The following is an 18377-nucleotide window of genomic DNA, read 5'->3' as shown; positions in this document are numbered from 1 at the left end:
ACTTTCACTCCCATACATTAATGTCGGGACCAACACGCCCCTGTGCACAGCCAGTTTTAATATTATATCTGAAAAAAAAACGTTTTTTTCATAGATAGGGTGAAAGGACAGTAACATATACACACGTGTTGTGGTCTAAAAAGTTAGGCAAGTAACAAAACGTATAAAATCAAAATCAATGGCTAAATCGGTCGTTAGTTGGTATCGGACGAGTTTCGTTTACAAAACATGTTTTCCTACAATTTACACAACTGATAATCGATTACGTAGTTTTTATTTTAAACTTAAAATTTCTAATAGTTGCTACATTTTGTTCGACCTTTTCATAAATTCATAAAACTATTGTTTTGTTCCCGTGTCTTTTCTTAACCTTCTCAAGTTCTTCCCTATTTAAGTAACTACATAGAATTCGGAATGATATATTCTACATTAATAACACTTTAAAAGTACTATTTGTGAATGTTTAGCACCAGTAGTAATAGGCTATTTGACAAAGTTCTAAAAACTATCTTAGGGTATTTATTTGTTTATAAGGAGCCCTACAAAAATACTTTTCTGCCTTTATTACAGCTATTTTATTAAAAAATCGAAAAAGAAAATGAAATATTCAAATATGCCGCCAAAACGCGACTTTTAGCAATATGGCGGCCATGGCATGCAGTGACGTAAATTTCGTGTAAATATCATACAAAGCTTGTTGGTGTTTCGAAAAGTTTTGATTGTCTCTTGTTTTATTTAACTTGTGCCACGTCATATGTGTGAAAATTATTAAAATGAGTTCCTATAAATGTTGTACAGTGCGTCAATGCACTAATACAACAATAAAATCTCCTACGAAACTGTTTTTTTCTATGCCGATGGATTTGAATATTCGCAAGAAGTGGTTTCAGATCATGATCTAAGATCAGTGGTTACCAAGATATACTTACATTGATGTTTTCACATTCCTCAGTTCGGCAGCATAGAAATCTGGATTGTCTTCTTCAAAGACAATCCAGATTTCTTCTTCCAACCATTAAGTATTGCGTCCACTTTTTGTAGGTTTCGACTGTCAGCTTTCGCGGAATTGGTTTCCATTATTAAATACCTATGTTATCTGAGTAATCCTGAGCGATCAAACACTTATAAAATCTTGAAAAATAATAGCGAACACTAAGGAACGGTACGATCCACAGTCTGTTTATGGATAATTGACGTCATAATAGAAATAGCCAATCACGTTCGTTTTTAGTCACGTGACAGCTGCATATAAAAACCTAATTTTCTGAGACGGATTTTGTTTAAATAATGCAATATTTTTATCTCGCGTTATTACAAATCGCTCCAAAAAAATAATATTAAGACTGATGACATAAAAGAAATGTATATTTTTAATACAGTCAAATAGCCTATTATAACTTTTACACCAATTTACACCTTATTGACCATTTTTCAACATGCTTGAAAATTGCGTGCGTTGGAAAGCGTCTATTTCGCTCATTCGTTTCATTTATTTAAATTTTATGCACGTAAAATGTACAGCAGGTGGACATAATGCCACAAGACGTTGTAAGACAATGACATATCATTTTTATAGTTTCAATTTCAAGTACCGTATGGCATTTCTACTATCTTGCATTATTCTGATTTCTATGGTTACCACCTGACAAATGCGTGTAATAGAAGTATTTTTCCTTTCAGGTCAGGTCAAGAGTATCCACAACCGACGAGATGGCATAAAAGAGAATGAATCATGAACGTGGTTGAAGCGAAAGAAATATGCAGGGATCGTGGCAAGTGGATGAAGTCTCTGCCTAACTCCCTGGGAAAGAAGTAATTTTATTTCTCTATGTATTCAGATAATGAACTAAGCTCATACAAATTTGCATACCCTGGAATCAAGCCTTAATTGCATTTAAATCTACCTATAAAGGAAATAATGCCGATGGCTTGCCTCAGAGAGGATTACCTTACTAAGTTACGACGTGGTAACCTTGAGCCTTCCGCAAACACAATAACTAGTTACTTTGTAAAAAATAAAGGTAGGTACTTATAGTTTTTTCCTAGTATCCTGATCTCGTGGAAATTGTACATAGTAATACATCTCTGATGGTTGCTTAAAGTAGGTACCTGTAGGTACTGTACCGGGTACATTAATAAGATTTTACACGTAAATCGAATTTAATTTTTTTCAGAACTCACAATTATGGAGCAGGTACAAGACCGCGCTGTCTCAAATTTATGGTGGTCACGACCCTCAATCATGAGGATTAATATAATATAATCATGAGAATTAATACAGTTTCGCTTTTTATTATAATAACAAATAATAAAAAGCGAAACTGGCTGGCATTATAAGCTAACTTATATTAATAGTTATACCTACATCCAGTTACCTCGATGTGCAGATTTCCTCACAATGTTTTCTCTCATTGTAAAGAGTTACGCATATAACTCTGACAGACTGATACTTAACCAAAGGATTTGAACCTGAGCCTCAGCCTATTATATTCAAGCACCTTAACTGTTTGACCAATGACACTCACGTGTTGCTCTTTATCTTAATACTTGTTTGTAAGTAAAAAATGACAGTGTTACCAGCCCTCTGGGCACTTTTCCTTGGCACTTGGATCTGCCGGGACTTGCCTTTATGTAAATAAGTGTTCGTTTTATATTTAGTTGTATTTGTAGGTTTACATTTAGTTAGAATTATTAATATTGATTACTTTATTCAGTTTTATTAAGGTTTATTTTAGTTTAATTTATAGTTTTAATTTTACTTATAACTTTTTAAGTAACTGTAGTTATTATGTTTTTATACAAATTCATGTTTAGTAAAAAATATTTATGTCATGATCAAAACCAAATGCTAAATATCCTCTCGAAGAGTATAGTCTTGTCATGTCATGTCACAACAAAACTGATTTGTCCGTAATACTTAGTGGTGAAAGACCATTCTGGTATACTAGAAATCAGAATGTGGTTCACAACTCTCTTTATACCTGGTGCCATTGGGATACTGCAAGATGAGGTAAAGAAATGTAGGATACAATTTTTATATATACTTTAAACATTATTGTTTATAAATACCTAATTTATCAATAAAAAACTATATTTGTAAAAATATGTCATGTGGTTTCCAGCACCAATAGAAAACAGAATAGGACCACCCTATCTCTTTCACATGGATTTCCTAAATAGTGATTAAGGGATAGTCTTACAAACTTGGGTATTTCTTTTAGCTATTGAGGGCTAGAAACCTGTCACTTTATGAATCTCAATTTTATCATTAAGCTGCTGCTGAACATTGGCTCTGTCTACCCCACAAGGGATATAGTCGTGATTATATGTATGTTGTAAAAATGGAAGTACTTTATGAATAGTGAACTGCTGGCATAATAGGACCATTTGACCTTAACTCTAATATAAATTTGATTAAGTAACCGTTCCCTGAGCAATCACTTTAGAATGCCAGATAAATAAAAAATATCCCTTAGGATAAGTTCACTTTTATTTTGCAGTTTTAAATTTGCAATAACTTTTACTTTTTATGTTGTAAAATGTCAAGCAGTGTTATTTTGTAACCAAAACTTTCTAACTTCAAATGGTGTATGTTGATAATTTCTTACATTTCTTCAAGTATTGCAGTTTATAATTATGCCGTCTAACTACAAGAATGAGCTATAACAGAAATTAATTAATGTTTTTGTTAATGCAAAATTATGATGTTGTGGTTGTTGATACATTTGGTAGGTAATACATTTTCACATCTAACCTAACATAGTATCTTTCCAATACAATTTTATCATTAAGTTACGAATGAGTGGCTTAGTACCTACCTCTTACAACATTATAGCAGGAAAATAATATTATATAAAGTTAAATAGGTAATTATTTTGCTCATACCCAGTGATATTGAAATTAGTTCAGTTTTATTATTTTTTACATAATATCCATTTTAATTAAGTAAAGAAATAATTGGAAAGTTGGAATTAACGAAAACTTTAATTCTAATGATCTTCTTCTATGAATGGATAAATACAAAACATCATCACAAGCTTTGTTTATATAGCTAAATACTTACACAACCATGCCATACGCTCCCTCTCCAATGTACTGTAGGTTTGTATATCTTGGGCCTACTTCGAACACCTGACCACGGACGATCTCCGCATTGGGGTTGGTGCTCGCGGCACCAGCAGCCTCAGCCATCGCGTTGCTTGGAACTTCCACAGAAGATTGTTTACAGGCACACAAATCCAAATCCAATACGAATTCTCACAGAAGACACTGGACTTCCGAGTCCCCAATTCACAAGAAATATGTTACAATTAACCAAAACAAACTAATTTAATCCGACCTACATTATCCACTATGCGTATAAATCGTCCACTTGTCACTCGCTTATCATCATCCTCATTCCCTCAGTACTTGCCCGACAACAGTTGGACACTCCCGCACGCAGTACCGTTACAAAAATGAGTGAGCAAGCCGCCGGTTATCTATCCTTTGTGCACAATGTGTTCGGATTTGGTTAAGATTTGATTCGGATTAATTTACTATGTTAGTTAGGTACCTTTATAAAATTTCACGTATCTTCTCTTTTACAATAGTAAAAAATAACTAGAATCAGCTTTTGCCCATGTTGCATGTTTGTCTTGAAGCAAATGTGCCGAGAAAAAATTACAAGATTCTATAACTCACATCATTTTTTTTCATCAACCATCTTCATAGCATCATAGACACTTTGATTTTTTAATTTCTTGTTTAAGGTTGGTATTGTTGACATTGTTGTGTTGAATGACGATTATGACTTTGACGTTTATTGAAAAAAATCAACACTAAAAAATAAAAAAGCTTGCTTACCGTAATCTTCATTTTTAAATCTAAATTTGAGATATATTCCGTAATTGTTATAACGGTCCTTTAAATGGTCATCATGTTACCATTTTATCTACTGTAAACAAATTACCAACGTTTTCATGGAGTGTAGTTGTAAGCCGATTCATATCTGACCTCGTACGGGACGAACCGCAGAAATCCGCGACAAGGACTATCATATAATTTGTTTAGGTATGTCGGTTTGGTCTGCCAGCACGGTTGGAAATAATTACCGTTTGCAACAAGGCAGTCGTTACGATCCATCCAATAGTTGGTGCCCAAAACTGAGCAAGGTAATACTTGTATGTTTGAATCACTAAAGTTAGCTATTATTGTCACATAAAGTACTCGATGTACTAGTGTTATCATGTCATAGAGCGCCTTTTAATTAGTAGCACATTATCGTAGTCAAAAGACGCATCAATAGACAATATGCTCGATCAAAAGAGTGTGTAAAGTAAATGGGACAGAATATATTTTGAAATAATAGCTATATATATATTTCAAATTAAATATTGCAAATTTCTTGTGCCTCTTTAAACAGGATATGTAAGGAATGTTTATATTTTTATTGTTTGATAAACAGTTACATACATATTAAATATTTTTAATTTTTGTTCTATTGTTCTAAATTGCCAGTATTAGGTTTTCTATATCTATAACAAACTAGAAAAGCATTATTAATTAGCACACTATGTTAATTGTGATTTTGTTTTATCTGACCTTTTGTTATTACTTGTGATATCTACACTAACTTCACTAATAGATAAACAGAATTTCACTATAGGTATCTACCCTCTTAAATGATTTTAAACCTTATTGCAAAATGAGTAGCACTAGTGTGATGGCTACCTTTGGGCTCTGCACGATCCAGGGTGGTTATGGTTCTGATTCAAGTTTCAGAATTTCTGAAAGTATTTAATAAATAAACAAATTATGCACAGCCTGCACTATAGAACCGTTGACAGAACTATACATAGTTAATATTCAGGGCAGAATAGAAGAGGTTGCACTCAAAATAATTTTGTGCATTTTAAATTATCCTCATTAGTCACAATCATATTACTTATTTTACTAAATAATGTCATTGCATTGTAAATATTTACACAATACATCAACAAGAAATTGGAACATTTTCATCAATGTACTTTAATTGTTTCATATGAATATATTTACATTTAAACTTTTGTGTTGCATGATTTTTAATGGATGCAAGCAGGAATTTAAGTGAACATACCATTTCTCATGACATTATGACCAACCTTGGTCACAGGAGTCATGTGTCCACCATGGTACGTGTAATTCGGTTGAAAATATAATGACCGTTTGCATACATTAATATTTTTACATGTTTCTGATATGATTTACAACAGGTGTAACGTGTAGCATTTGGCTTTGAAATAGGCTGACGCGAGAGACTACAATATTTTGTAGCAAATACAGTGAGTTGTACATGTTTATTGAAAAGGGTATGGGATGAATCATGCTGTTTCATTTAGTAGTTCATTATGGGAAGGTGATATTTGCTTTCATGTTTATGGTGTACATAACATCTTAAGTGAAATATGTATGTTATGTAAAAAATTATAGCTGCTGTGCCGTGTGGTTTCTGGCACTTTGGAATAGAATCACTCCATATCTTTTCCATGATTCCTCTTGTAGGCGAGTCCACCTGTCACTATTTGAATCTCAATTCCATCATAAACCATGCAGCTGAATATGGCCTTTAAGTCTTTTCAAGGCTGTTGGCTCCTTCTACCCCACAAGTGATAGAAGGAAGTGACTATATGTATGTAAAAAATTGGATTAGCTTTGTTGACTTGCGGGAAGAGGCTATGTTAACTAGAGTAACATTAGGTTTTTTCATTGCTTACGAAAATTATAGTATAAGGAAACCCTTCATGTAATATATACATAAGTGAACTTCACTATTTGTCTAGTTATTGCTTAGTCATGTTCGGTTTCATCAAATAACTGGCAGTGGTTAGTATTTTAATATTTTTTTTACTGAAGATCAGCTTGCTTCTTATTTGACTCCTGCTTGGATGCTTATGATTTAATTTATAAATTCATTATGAATTGTATCTATATGAACTTCTAGCAGACCCTTTCTTAATGTCCACTCAAAAATCCATTTCGAAATTATTTCTAGTAGGTACTGGTACTTTTCAAAGTTAATAGAGGTTTTCCTGAATTGAATAATATATTTACAGAAGTTTATTAACATACATAAAATCACGCCTCTCTCCTGGTTACCCATTGTAAATATTTAATTCAAAATTAAATTAATCGATAGTTTTGTAACATCTGAATCTAATCTTGACGATAACACATCTCTACACGTTCATTGGCGGATGTGGGCCTGGGTTTAAAATTGCTGCCCTCGTTCAAAATTCTCACGCCCTAAATTTAATTTGCGCGTGCGGATTCAATATCCACAATGTTTAATGGGGATCCACAATTAAAACACGAAAGTCAAGCGTAATTGTAGTAATCACTCTTCAGATCCCAGAGAAAACATTGTCAATCTCCTGTAGAACATACTATGGTTGGCGGAGTCAAAGTTGCTTTAAAACTGCTTTAACATAGGGCGAGTAATGGGTTGTGGTAGCCTTTGTTGTTCCTGTTTGGATTTTTGTCGAACGCCAACGCCTAAATTGTAGAACCGACGATCTTTATGAGAAGTATTCTTTATTAAAAATCTTTTTTCAGCTTAAATAAATGCTGCTAGAGCTCATTGTATGTTGTTTGTCATGGCATCTATATAGCTTTTTTTTGTATCAAACACTAGGTATCATTGAGTTTATGTTTTTACGCTTAATCATCATGATTCAAACATTTACTTGTGGTCCAATTTACAAGTGGTAATGCTGGCATTGTAAGATACTTTGCAATTATTATTTTGATACACAGTAATTAGATTCGCATTATCAAAAATAAGATTCAATTTAAATATTATATGTTTTTTTTTTCAACCATAGGCAAGTACTTACCGTGACTAATACTTTTATACCATCTCCTTACACAGCTTTTCATGTCTATTCCGTAAGAAAAATAAACATGACTAAATAGGTGTGTACAGTAGTAACAAAAAAATATGTTTGACAGCACAAGTGCGTGATGTCGGGCGAGACCCCCATCCAGTCGGCCGAAGGGCTCCACACGCCTGCGTACCTGTCATGGAGGAAGCTGCAGCTCAGCCGCGCCAAACTCAAGGCTTCCAGCAAGACGTCAGCACTACTCTCCGGTTTTGCTATGGTAAGTTTGTGGTACACCTGTTTTTTTTAATAAGTTGGACTAAGCCGTGTTAGGGTCATTTCTGGAGACCCATTTCCAGTCTACCCAAGGGCTCCAGACGCCCGCGACTTTGCGAACTAATGTGGAATTAAGTCAGATATGAAGCGACCACTTGTTAAATTCTTACCTACATGTGTAAATATCGTACTAAGTCAGTTTATTAAGGAATCAATCTGCCGTGCGTTTCCCGGCACCAATACAAAAAAGAATAGGACCACTCCATCCCTTTCCCATGGATGTCGTAGAAGGCGACTAAGGGATAGGCTTACAAACTTGGGATTCTATCATTAAGCCAAATGTGGCCATTCAGTCTTTTCAAGAAGGTGTTGGCTCTGTCTACCCCGCAAGGGATATAGACGTGACGATATGTATGTGTATGTATCAAACTCCCTATTGCCTGCAGGTAGCCATGGTAGAGGTGCAGCTAAACCAGCCGAGTGAAACCAAAGTGCCCACGGAAATGTTAGTCGCCTTCACTGTTTGCACCACCTTACTGGTCGCAGTTCACATGCTCGCTCTCATGATCAGCACATGCATCCTGCCCAACATCGAGGCGGTGGGCAACCTCCACAGCATCTCGCTGGTTCACGAGTCCCCACACGAACGCCTGCACTGGTACATCGAAATAGCGTGGGCCTTCTCAACCCTACTGGGCCTTATTTTGTTCCTTATAGAAATAGCTATACTCTGCTGGGTGAAGTTCTACGATTTAAGCGCCACAGCGGCGTGGTCCGCGTGCGTAGTTCTTATACCAGTCATGATCGTGTTCCTAGCATTCGCCATACATTTTTATATGTCTTTGGCCACCCACAAATATGAAGTGACAGTCACCGGTATAAAGGAGTTGGAACTGCTAAAACAGCAGATAGAATTGGGAGACCAGGACGCGCGTATGAATAATCTCACCTTATTGGACCAAAGTCATGTGGTGTGATGATATGTTATCGTTAGTTGAATTGAGTCGTTATAATTTATTATAACTTATGTTAAATGATTTAGTAAGAGTACTGGGTTAAAAGTGCTCAATATATGCGTGAATTGCGACACTAATCTTAGTACTTACTGTTTAAGAAATACGAAATAGTACTTATGTAAGTGCCAATTATATTTATTTATTATCAATTCATGGAAAGTTCTGATAGCATCATAAGTTTCATTAATATTTAGAGAATGAATATATACAAAAATCACTTTAGGTCTTATATATTGAGACATGACGGCGGAATCTCTAACTTAAAGATTTTACTTTTATGTCCATTTATTTATCCATACATATATTATAAAAAGGTGTGTGTTTGTAACGAATAAACTCGAAAACTACTGGACCTATTTTGACGCAATTTGGTACAGATATAAAAAGTCAGGAGTAACATAGGCTAGGCGTTTAAGAAATTCCCACGGGAGCGAAATCCCGATCAACATCAAATTACCTATAAAGAAAGAATATTAGGTACATTGTTCTGCAGTCTGTCATACTTTTTCATTATAAGATGGAGTGGTGCTATTCTAGACAAAAATAATAATAGCCACTTAGTATTCCATTGGTGCAGACAAAACTGTAGTATAGTTATTGTTCATTTCAATGCATCAGCATGGAACAATAAAACAATGGTGTCAAATTATGCTATGTAAATGAACCAATATTGCGCAACGCAAGAGGCAAAATTAAGTTAGCTGCTAAGTTCGTAGTTATAACCATTGTATTGGATGGTTTCAAAAAGGAAATGTATATAACAGGGTTAATAATTCATACTAATACTTATGTTTGTTTACCGAAAATTTATCAAGTACAAAAGACACAATTTGATTCAGCGATAAAACTAAAACGTATCCAAGGGCCTTATTCGACCTTATCATCCCTCTTTCTCTATTTTAGAGGTTTACGTTTGTTAAGGAGGTCTTCTATTTGACTAAATAAGTTTTGATAAGCTTATTTTATGCATTATAACATATTTTCAATACTTAATAATCAAAATCACCTTATGTTCGCTACTTAAATACTTTATAATAAGTTTGTATTCGTGTTATTATTAAGTCCGAGGCTCCAGTGCCTTGAAAAGTAACGCTCAATTATAAAGACAATTCTTCCGAAGCCATTTGTGCAGTATTTCGTTTATAAAAATTAGTCAATATTTATAATATCTATATCAAAGACTAAAAAAGTATATTCTGTGCTATGTATAAAATAAATTAAAAATATTGTGTTGATCAAAATGCTCTTTGCATAACACAGATCTTGTCTTAGACGTTTCCCAATTCGACAGCGGTGTTCTGTTTTACTTGATAAAAACTGAAACACTAATCATATCTGTTTTTGTAGTTTGTAATGAATAAATTCAAAAACTACTGGACCGACTTTGACAAAATTGGCACAGTAATAGAATAAATAAACTTTAAGGAGTAGCATATATCATGTTTTCTGGAAATTTGGAAAAACAACAATCGAAGTTTAATGTGGGCAGAGATGCGAGTAACAGCTTGTAGATAAATGGTTTACACATATATCTAAAAATATATGTGAAATAAAAAAACTTAAGTTGGAATGAATATGCTTCTTCTGTCTGTGTATTTTTATGATAAATAAATTCTTTAAACATATGATTGAAAGTAAATTTGTGTGTATACTTACGTTGAAATCGCACTTCTATTCTTACGGTCTAGTGCATACGGCTCATAATACAACGGATTTTTTGTTGGTATATAAAGAATATAAACATAAATTATCTGACTTATTCCAGCAATCAAAGAAATCTTTTGTATTTGTAGTACAGTGCCATTGGCTAAAAGGGCCAATTAGTTACCTTACCTTGAAAATTGTGGTCGTTACAATTAAAAATGGCTGAGATTCTCACTGTAGAGATCCCCTTATATTGTCGAAGCAATAATAGATTTATTGACTGTACATTAGTTACTTAACCAATAAGGACTGTGATATATCATTGACATGAAATGAGATGTTGAGTATTAGCATAAGAATTTATTGTGCATAAATAAATGAAATTTTGTATCTGTATTACGAGTATATACGTGTATGTTTTATGATCTGTTTAAATCTAATACATTTGGTCAATACAATACTTCAGTTGTTTGTCTATTTCGCCAATTTTCTGTTTTAACCATAATTCGCTAAGTTCTAAAATTCGTCTTGAATCTTGTAATTGCTCCTGGAAAATATTTTCAAGAAGTTAATGACTGCCGAAAATGTGCGTCGCCGTGTGTTCACAACTCGTCCTTAAAGTAACATTATAATCTGTGATGTTACGTAAGAGTAGGTACACATGTTATTACGTCTTAGTCCATCTCTACCTACTTATATTATAAAGAAAAAGATTCGCATTTTTTGTAAGAATCTTATAAATGACTGGCCGATTTTGACTAAATGTGATTTAGATTAGACTTAGTCTAATAAAGTAACAAAGGTTTTTTTCTGGAGACATCTACCGGAGCGAAGCCCCGCGCAAACCTAGTGGAGTAAACAAACCTCAATTTTGGGCCATGATTTAATAAATGCCTCCAAGAGGCTCCGCATACATATTTCAGTACAGGAATTACTAACATCACTAGAAAAATTTTGACCAGCCGAATAAGGCCAGCCATTTTTTCGGGATCGTGGTCATCGGATATACGCCAGATTATGACGATAAAACAAAGTAGTTAGGTACGTAACACCCAAGTAACACCTGTGCTAGGCAAATAAGTAGAATAATGGAAGGTCACGTTGGTCAGGTCAACGTTACGCTTGACCGGTGTCCCTATAGGTATATCATTATCACAGCACCGTCATAATGGTAATTGGATTTGACAGCCATTAGTGAGTCTGCGGTGTGATACTGATACCGTGTTTTCGTAAAATACTCAATTCAAAATTAATTTACTCAATACATAATTGACGTTAAAACTTCATTTTTTGTTTTTGTAAACAGCGGTCTATCAATTGAGAGACAATAAAAATACTTAAGTGCGCGAGGTTAAAACCGAATTCTGAAGAGATAAAATGTTACGTATGTATTCTTATCCTAAACAATGTACCTACCAGAAGAGATTTCAAGATTTATGCATTTTTAAATTTGTTCAGTAACTTAAGAGTTATCCTTTTAGGTACGTAATATTTTGAATAATTATTATATGCTTTAAAGAATGAAGACTCATAGCGAGTTACTATCGCTATGAGTCTTGATTCCGTAATCAGAGAGTGTGCAATCCGCCTGATTGCGTATGATGACTGTATAGTACCAAGGGTTTCTTGTATAGTGACTGTACACAGCCACTAGGCCGTAAACTCCTGATTGGGGAATCGGCCTTACAGCGGTACCTTTTTATCTTTTACCTGTTTATAAGCGAAGATTATGCGGTAATAATCTACCCTTACACAGATAAAGGTGAATAACAGATACCTCAGTAGGTATCGGTTATTTAGTATAGCCAGATAGAAAGATGCAGTGTCAGTCTTCCCCTCCGATAAACAGGTGTTATCAGGTGTTATCTTACCGGGGGAATAGGATACTCCGTCGGGTAATCGCAGAACTGTCTGATTATAATGTCGGACATCTTGGACTTGACGCAGACATCGTTGACCCAGCAGCCTTCCTGCAGCTGCCCCGTGTGCATGTGGTAGAACCGGCCCACTCCATTCTTCACGTTGTCCTCCCAGTGGCCTTCGTAACGGTTACCATTAGCTGACAAATTTTTAAATTTTTTATCTCATTCTGATTATCGGCACCAGTATCTATTATAATCTGTGAACACGGTTCAATTGAGTTTGATTGGAAGAAAATGATTTTATTATTACATTTACCAAGGTTCGCCTGTTCCAGCTAAGTTGAAAGAAAGAAAAATCTTTATTTGGCGCAAGATGTATCCCTAAACCGCCCAAATTGTTGCCTTCGTTAGTCCTGACTTTTTTTTTTCTCCGGAGGGGAAATCTTTTTTACGGACTGCCTCCCGGTTCTTCACCCTGTCCTGACCAACGAATACAACTTATTAGGGAGCGTCAACATTATTCCAAAAGATCACGTAAACCAATCGTCCACCCATGACCAAAGATGATAAAAATGGAGCGACTGCTAAAATCTGAACACTGACTAGCTTGGATCGCAAGGTTCTAATTCGCTATAGGTTGCCCCTACTCTTCAAACCCAGTGAGTCGATCGAAGTTCAATGGTAAACGGGAGGTAGGTACTAATCATGTCAACTGCAGTTGCCAATCAGCCTATTAGCGACTAATTTGCACAATGAAACAATAATTCATTAATACCGAGGTCGCAGGACCAATTTACGCTAAAAATACATTTGGATTTGATAAACCTTCGAAACATCCTCATTGTAATTTGCAGCTAAATAATGAAAGGTCTCGTTATTTTTAGCGTATAGGTACTTAAGCACATTTGAAAATTAAAGCGTTTAAGGTTTAATTGATAGATACTTACTCAGGAATATAAGTTGAAGCAAAATGGTTGATACTTAGCTACAAAGGTGCTAACTAATTTTTTGCCGTCAGTCATAAGTATCTACGCCATATAAACAATACCTAGATACACATAGATCAACTGTAATTACGCCGGGTCATGTAGGTACCTACCTAATCCTTATTGTCTCTACCGCGTAAGTCTACAGCTGCTGAGATTATGCTTAGAAATGTTTAGCTTCTTTACCTTGTACAAACATGCCCAAGCCATGTCTCAAACTCTTGTCCCAATAGCCGACGTAGAAAGTTCCATCTTTATACCACATCTTGCCGTAGCCATGTCGCAAACCCTTTTTAAAATACCCGAAGTAGACATCTCCATTGTCGTAATACCACCAGCCCACCCCCTCGGGCTTGCCTCTGACCCATTCCCCTCGATACTCTAAACTGTATGTTCCATTTTCTTTAAGTTTGCTTAAAGCGCCGAAACCATGCCTGAATGGATGAGATACCATTTATATAACTGTTAGTACTTAGTCCAATATCCTCAATAATTTCTACCAAGACCGGTTGGTTACGGAGAGCTGACGAATTTACGGCTGAGAATTGAAGTGGATGGAACTTAGATAGGTACATATGATTCGTACTTATCTTCATTTTTTACGGATTGACCGATTTTGACGGTTTACATAGAAAGTTATAATAGTAAATATCCAGCGGATGCACGACAGAAACTTATAGTAGTAGGCAGGTAGGTATCTTAATGTGGACAGTTGTGTATAACTAATTAAGTAGGTATAATTTACTTAATTAGTACCTATGCAGACAAAATGGTATTAGAATACCTTAGTACAGGCTATATATGTATATTAAAAATATGAATACTTTACCTAAATCCTAAATGCCAATCGCCTTCATATAATTTTCCGGTAACAGTGCGAAATAGCCCTTTTCCTGAGAAATACAAATCTTATTGAAACGAATATTATTACGTTTTTCTTATAATTCTTGATTAGGATACGGAAAGGCTTATAGGTAAACTTGGGATTCCTCTTTAAAGCGATAAACTAGTAACCTGTCACTATTTGAATCTCAATTTATACAACTGAACTTGGACTTCTATTTTTTATCAATTGTTGTCTCTGTCTACCCCGTAAAGGAGAAAGACGAGATAATATGTAAAGGGATACAGACTTCTTACCCGGTGGTTTTTTGCATAATTAAATATCAGAAATTAATGGTTATCAGGATCCCACCTTCCTTCAAATCTTGTTTCCAATCGCCAACATATCTATCGAATCTGGAAGTAAATATTGCATGGTGCAGTCCATTTTTCACCGCTTTCTTTTCAGCTGCTATGAGTAAAGGTGTAAAGGTTTTTGGCTTCCTATAAAACGGCATTATTTGTCACCCAGATATCTACAAGTATTGATTTGTTTCGCAAAAATATATATTAAAATATCTGAGAAAACCATCGAAAACATTGCATTTGATAAGGTCATTTATGACACTGACATTCATATTTTATATCGGTACGTATATTTACTTGACTTCGCAAGTGGGAGAGTTATGTTTTTGTGCACTTTATCGCACCACCAACTTAAAAGTTTTTCTGTTTGGTCGGCTGGTTGACTGGTAGAGAGTAGTTTTTTTTTGTGCAATAAAGTTATAAATAAATAAATTATCTTAAAAAAGCATGCGTTTTTGACATGGAACCAAAAAGAGATTGAATAAGAATTTGAGTGTAGGTATAGTGGATTTCGGGCCGAGAACTGCAATATAAAGTTACATATGTACTTATTTGCAATATTTTCAAGCGAAAATTTTTTCAAACTAATGAAACTCATTAACATAACTTATTCAAACATTTATTACAATCACTAGTCTAATTAACTAACACTCTTCAAAGATTCCCATGGGCTTTCTTCACGCCGCGGTTCAAGTCTACCAGCTGCTGGTAATATTCCCTAAAGCCTTGTAAAGCCAGCTCTTGCTGACTCTTCATGGAGGAATTGCTCACGATGTACTTGTCTATGCACTCCACACATTTCGTGTCCAGGGTTATATCTTCTTCGGTGAGACGCTCCTGCTTCCCAAGTTGCACTGGAGTTGGGAGGATCTGAGGGTGTAGAGGTAAAATTTAATACAAATACTTTATTTGCTATAAATGCGGTACAATTATAGGTGTTACAAAGCATATACATTTCGCGCATTTAACCAGTCATGGCATGCAAAAAATACAGAAAATTTATGGAACCTAATTCATATATCCGATATGAGTTAGATAAAAACTTCACTAGATGAATATCTATGTCTATTACCCTTATTACACCTCTTACGACGCCTAGTTATAAGCAAATTTTTCATGTATATATATTACTTGTTGGGTCAGCGTTCTCGCAATATCTCCGTGGGCGACGTCCCCGTGTATTTCCTGACGAAGCGCCGTCAACAACACGGCTTCGCGCACGACGCCCGACTGAAGCAATTCCAGCATCAGATTGTCCATGCTCTGGTGCCAGGTCAGGTAGAATGTTAGAGGCCCGAAGTGTCTTGTGGATCTGGGAATATAAATAAATATATATGATGTCTTTATACCCCACAGGCTTGACGGAGTCAAGCAGTCCCGAAAAGGCAGAAAGGCCTCATTCAGATCTATGAAAGTTGGAAGAAGTTCTTGATAAGAAAATCAGATGGCCATGTTATAAAGTAATACATTTAATGAAAAATGTTTTACTTCTTGATATTTGTCTCAGAGCTTTGTGAATATTTTATGATGCAATTTTTTTTTTGTTTTTTTTTTTAAACATACAGTGACCATTTGTCACTGTATGTTTAAACATGCAAAACTACTAACAACGAAACCATTACCTGAATAATAATTACCTTAGCAAGTCATAATTGGTTCTCATGTCAACATGCTGGTACGTTATACTGGTTATTCTTTGGTATGAATGTTCATTGGGTTCATATTGCACACAAGCTCTGTCCAGGACAAATTCATATTGTTCTTTCTCCAGTAGACTGTTTAGTTTCTCCTCATCAGTGAACATCAACGGTTCCTTCAATTTGCGTCCGTTCAAAGGGAAATATACTTGATTCAACTTCTTTCTTGTATCGTGGTCGCAGCTGCGAAGTGTACCATCAGGATCTCTGAAAATCAATGAAGAGCAAGTGGTAATTCTCTAAAATCTATGTCCATAAACCAGACAAGGACAAGGAGTATGTAAATTTTATACACTTGAATTTTAGAAAATAGGTATATATCCAAATGCCATTGAAATTACTGTGTAAAATTTATCTAGCTAAAAATAGTTACCGTTCTACGATTATACGTTTTTCATTGGCCACACCGAAAGAAATATCAGTGAACAAATATTTTGAAGTGTCATAACCGATCAATGCTGGGTCATGGGATAGCACATCATTGATTGGTTGTAGAACCTGCAACAATTAAAAACCATCCATAAAACTTTTGCTACAACTATATGTATAAGAGCATATCCCGTTGTTCCTGTTTTCAATCTCTAAGGACCTTCTAAAATTCAGTTTATATAGTCTATACATACATACATAAAAATCACACCTCTTTCCCGGAGGGGTAGGCAGAGACTACCTCTTTCCACTTGCCACAATCTCTGCATACTTCCTTCGCTTCATCCTATATAGTCTATAGTTGCCAAGATATTATGATATCAATAAATAGTTTACTGTTGTCAATGTTCATACCTTAACTACAGGAGGCATTTGCAACAGCTTTCTTGCTTTCTTATTTGTATTCTCAATTTGAGTTTTAAGCTCTTCATCAGTCAAGAATTTGTATTTAGGATCTCGAAGTACTGGAAACTCACGGGTACTTCTCTTCCGGAACACTTTATCAAAATTAGGACGAGTCAACCTCCTGAGTATTTCTTGAATATTATGGGAGAAGAATTTTGGTGCTGGGTCTTGTTCTCCATCTGAAATATAGAACTTGTGTTAATCAATTCATGAACCATGGCCCTACATATAAAAGTGTCTTGATAAAAACAAGCATGAATTAAATGTTTTCAAGACTTAAAAAGTTATTGATTGAAAATTGGAATCAAGTTTTTTTATGAAGAATAGTGTAAATCTTGATTTTTTTGTTACAACGGCAGGTATTGTAATGTATGCCACATTACATTTTTTGTATAGGCATTTACTAACATATGTATTTTTAAAAGTAATTTGGTGTCCCTTTCCTTACTCATAATGCCTAAGTTTATGGTTCGGTTCAGTGGTTTAGGCGTAAAGAAGTAACAAACAAACTTACTTTCGCATGTAGGTAATACAGATAGAAGTTCGGATTATAACATACCATATAACGATGGAACAATATTAAGTTTCCTGTTTGATAAAACAAATATTTGGGCATCATTTTGTCTATTAAGTACACGCCCAAAATGTTGTTGTCCTGCTTTTCTTATTAACAATGACATGATAATTAATTTAAATAATTTTAAACTATGTATCAATAAATTGTTCGATAATATAACCTCAAATTTTGTTTACAGGCCGTTGTTGACATTGACATATGTAATTTTCTTTGGCAGATTTTTGTTTTTTTTTTCAAACAAACAAAAAAATACCTTAGTGTTTCATAAAACTCTGCACTGCAGAGTGAGTTTTAAAATCAAATATTTTAAAGTTGTGTACTTCATTCACTACGTATTTCATCTCTATTTTCTTATTTATTTATTTTATTTTTGTGGAGCATCTAGTTATAAATTATTTAAATTACAGAAAAGTTTTCTTTCATTTGTAGCGAAATATAAAGTGCGATACCTACCACATT

The 18377-nt window shown here is 34.7% G+C and overlaps 4 protein-coding genes across 10 annotated transcripts in view; 1 reads left to right on the top strand and 3 right to left on the bottom strand.

Annotated features, from left to right (window-relative positions):
- The window catches only part of LOC106138519 (mitogen-activated protein kinase ERK-A), a 51446-nt gene extending 46908 nt beyond the window's left edge, over positions 1 to 4538 (bottom strand). The window contains exon 1 of the mRNA XM_013339691.2: positions 4064 to 4538. Within this exon, the coding sequence (XP_013195145.1) occupies positions 4064 to 4191 (128 nt within the window). The 5' untranslated portion in view covers positions 4192 to 4538. The remainder of the gene's footprint in view (positions 1 to 4063) is intronic.
- Positions 4539 to 4758: 220 nt separating this feature from the next.
- On the top strand, positions 4759 to 11234 carry LOC106138493 (calcium release-activated calcium channel protein 1-like). 7 transcript variants are annotated; one of them, XM_060944313.1, is made up of 5 exons: positions 4767 to 5153; positions 6080 to 6152; positions 6234 to 6302; positions 7969 to 8118; positions 8561 to 11234. In XM_060944313.1, the coding sequence occupies exons 4-5, from the start codon at positions 7981 to 7983 to the stop codon at positions 9089 to 9091; spliced, it is 669 nt and encodes a 222-aa protein (XP_060800296.1). In that variant the 5' UTR covers positions 4767 to 5153; positions 6080 to 6152; positions 6234 to 6302; positions 7969 to 7980; the 3' UTR covers positions 9092 to 11234. The 7 variants fall into 7 exon arrangements, with proteins under 7 accessions (XP_013195109.2, XP_060800297.1, XP_060800296.1 ...); XM_060944311.1 differs by having other exon boundaries at positions 4767 to 5409; XM_060944314.1 differs by lacking the exon at positions 6080 to 6152 and having other exon boundaries at positions 4766 to 5052.
- Positions 11186 to 15018, bottom strand: LOC106138483 (MORN repeat-containing protein 3). Its single transcript, XM_013339644.2, has 5 exons — positions 14818 to 15018; positions 14452 to 14515; positions 13809 to 14056; positions 12646 to 12833; positions 11186 to 11321 (listed from the first exon to the last, which is right to left on the bottom strand). Exons 1-5 carry the CDS (start codon positions 14960 to 14962, stop codon positions 11211 to 11213), a joined length of 756 nt encoding a protein of 251 aa, XP_013195098.2. The 5' UTR covers positions 14963 to 15018; the 3' UTR covers positions 11186 to 11210.
- Positions 15019 to 15412: 394 nt separating this feature from the next.
- On the bottom strand, positions 15413 to 18109 carry LOC106138206 (small ribosomal subunit protein mS22). Its single transcript, XM_013339302.2, has 6 exons — positions 17901 to 18109; positions 17291 to 17520; positions 16881 to 17005; positions 16448 to 16714; positions 15942 to 16122; positions 15413 to 15680 (listed from the first exon to the last, which is right to left on the bottom strand). The coding sequence occupies exons 1-6, from the start codon at positions 18019 to 18021 to the stop codon at positions 15465 to 15467; spliced, it is 1140 nt and encodes a 379-aa protein (XP_013194756.2). The 5' UTR covers positions 18022 to 18109; the 3' UTR covers positions 15413 to 15464.
- Between the last annotated feature and the right edge of the window lie 268 nt (positions 18110 to 18377).

The sequence above is a fragment of the Amyelois transitella genome, chromosome 5, assembly GCF_032362555.1.
Source record: "Amyelois transitella isolate CPQ chromosome 5, ilAmyTran1.1, whole genome shotgun sequence".
Lineage (NCBI taxonomy): Eukaryota > Metazoa > Arthropoda > Insecta > Lepidoptera > Pyralidae > Amyelois > Amyelois transitella.
Note: the sequence above shows the minus strand (reverse complement) of the source record. Positions and strands in the feature narration are given on the sequence as shown.

Bases quoted from the DNA above. Each gene is read 5' to 3' on its own strand.
- LOC106138493 (XM_013339655.2), top strand. From the start codon at position 5,055: ATGTCGGTTTGGTCTGCCAGCACGGTTGGAAATAATTACCGTTTGCAA. The intron at 5,154-7,968 runs GTAATACTTGTA...TATGTTTGACAG, and splicing joins GGTGCCCAAAACTGAGCAAG to CACAAGTGCGTGATGTCGGG. The intron at 8,119-8,560 runs GTAAGTTTGTGG...TATTGCCTGCAG, and splicing joins TACTCTCCGGTTTTGCTATG to GTAGCCATGGTAGAGGTGCA.
- LOC106138483 (XM_013339644.2), bottom strand. From the start codon at position 14,962: ATGCCGTTTTATAGGAAGCCAAAAACCTTTACACCTTTACTCATAGCA. The intron at 14,057-14,451 runs GTAAAGTATTCA...TCATCCATTCAG, and splicing joins GATTGGCATTTAGGATTTAG to GCATGGTTTCGGCGCTTTAA. The intron at 11,322-12,645 runs GTAAGATAACAC...AATATTTTCCAG, and splicing joins CGGAGTATCCTATTCCCCCG to GAGCAATTACAAGATTCAAG.
- LOC106138206 (XM_013339302.2), bottom strand. From the start codon at position 18,021: ATGTCATTGTTAATAAGAAAAGCAGGACAACAACATTTTGGGCGTGTA. The intron at 17,006-17,290 runs GTATGAACATTG...TAATTGTTGCAG, and splicing joins AAATGCCTCCTGTAGTTAAG to GTTCTACAACCAATCAATGA. The intron at 16,715-16,880 runs GTAACTATTTTT...ATTGATTTTCAG, and splicing joins AAACGTATAATCGTAGAACG to AGATCCTGATGGTACACTTC.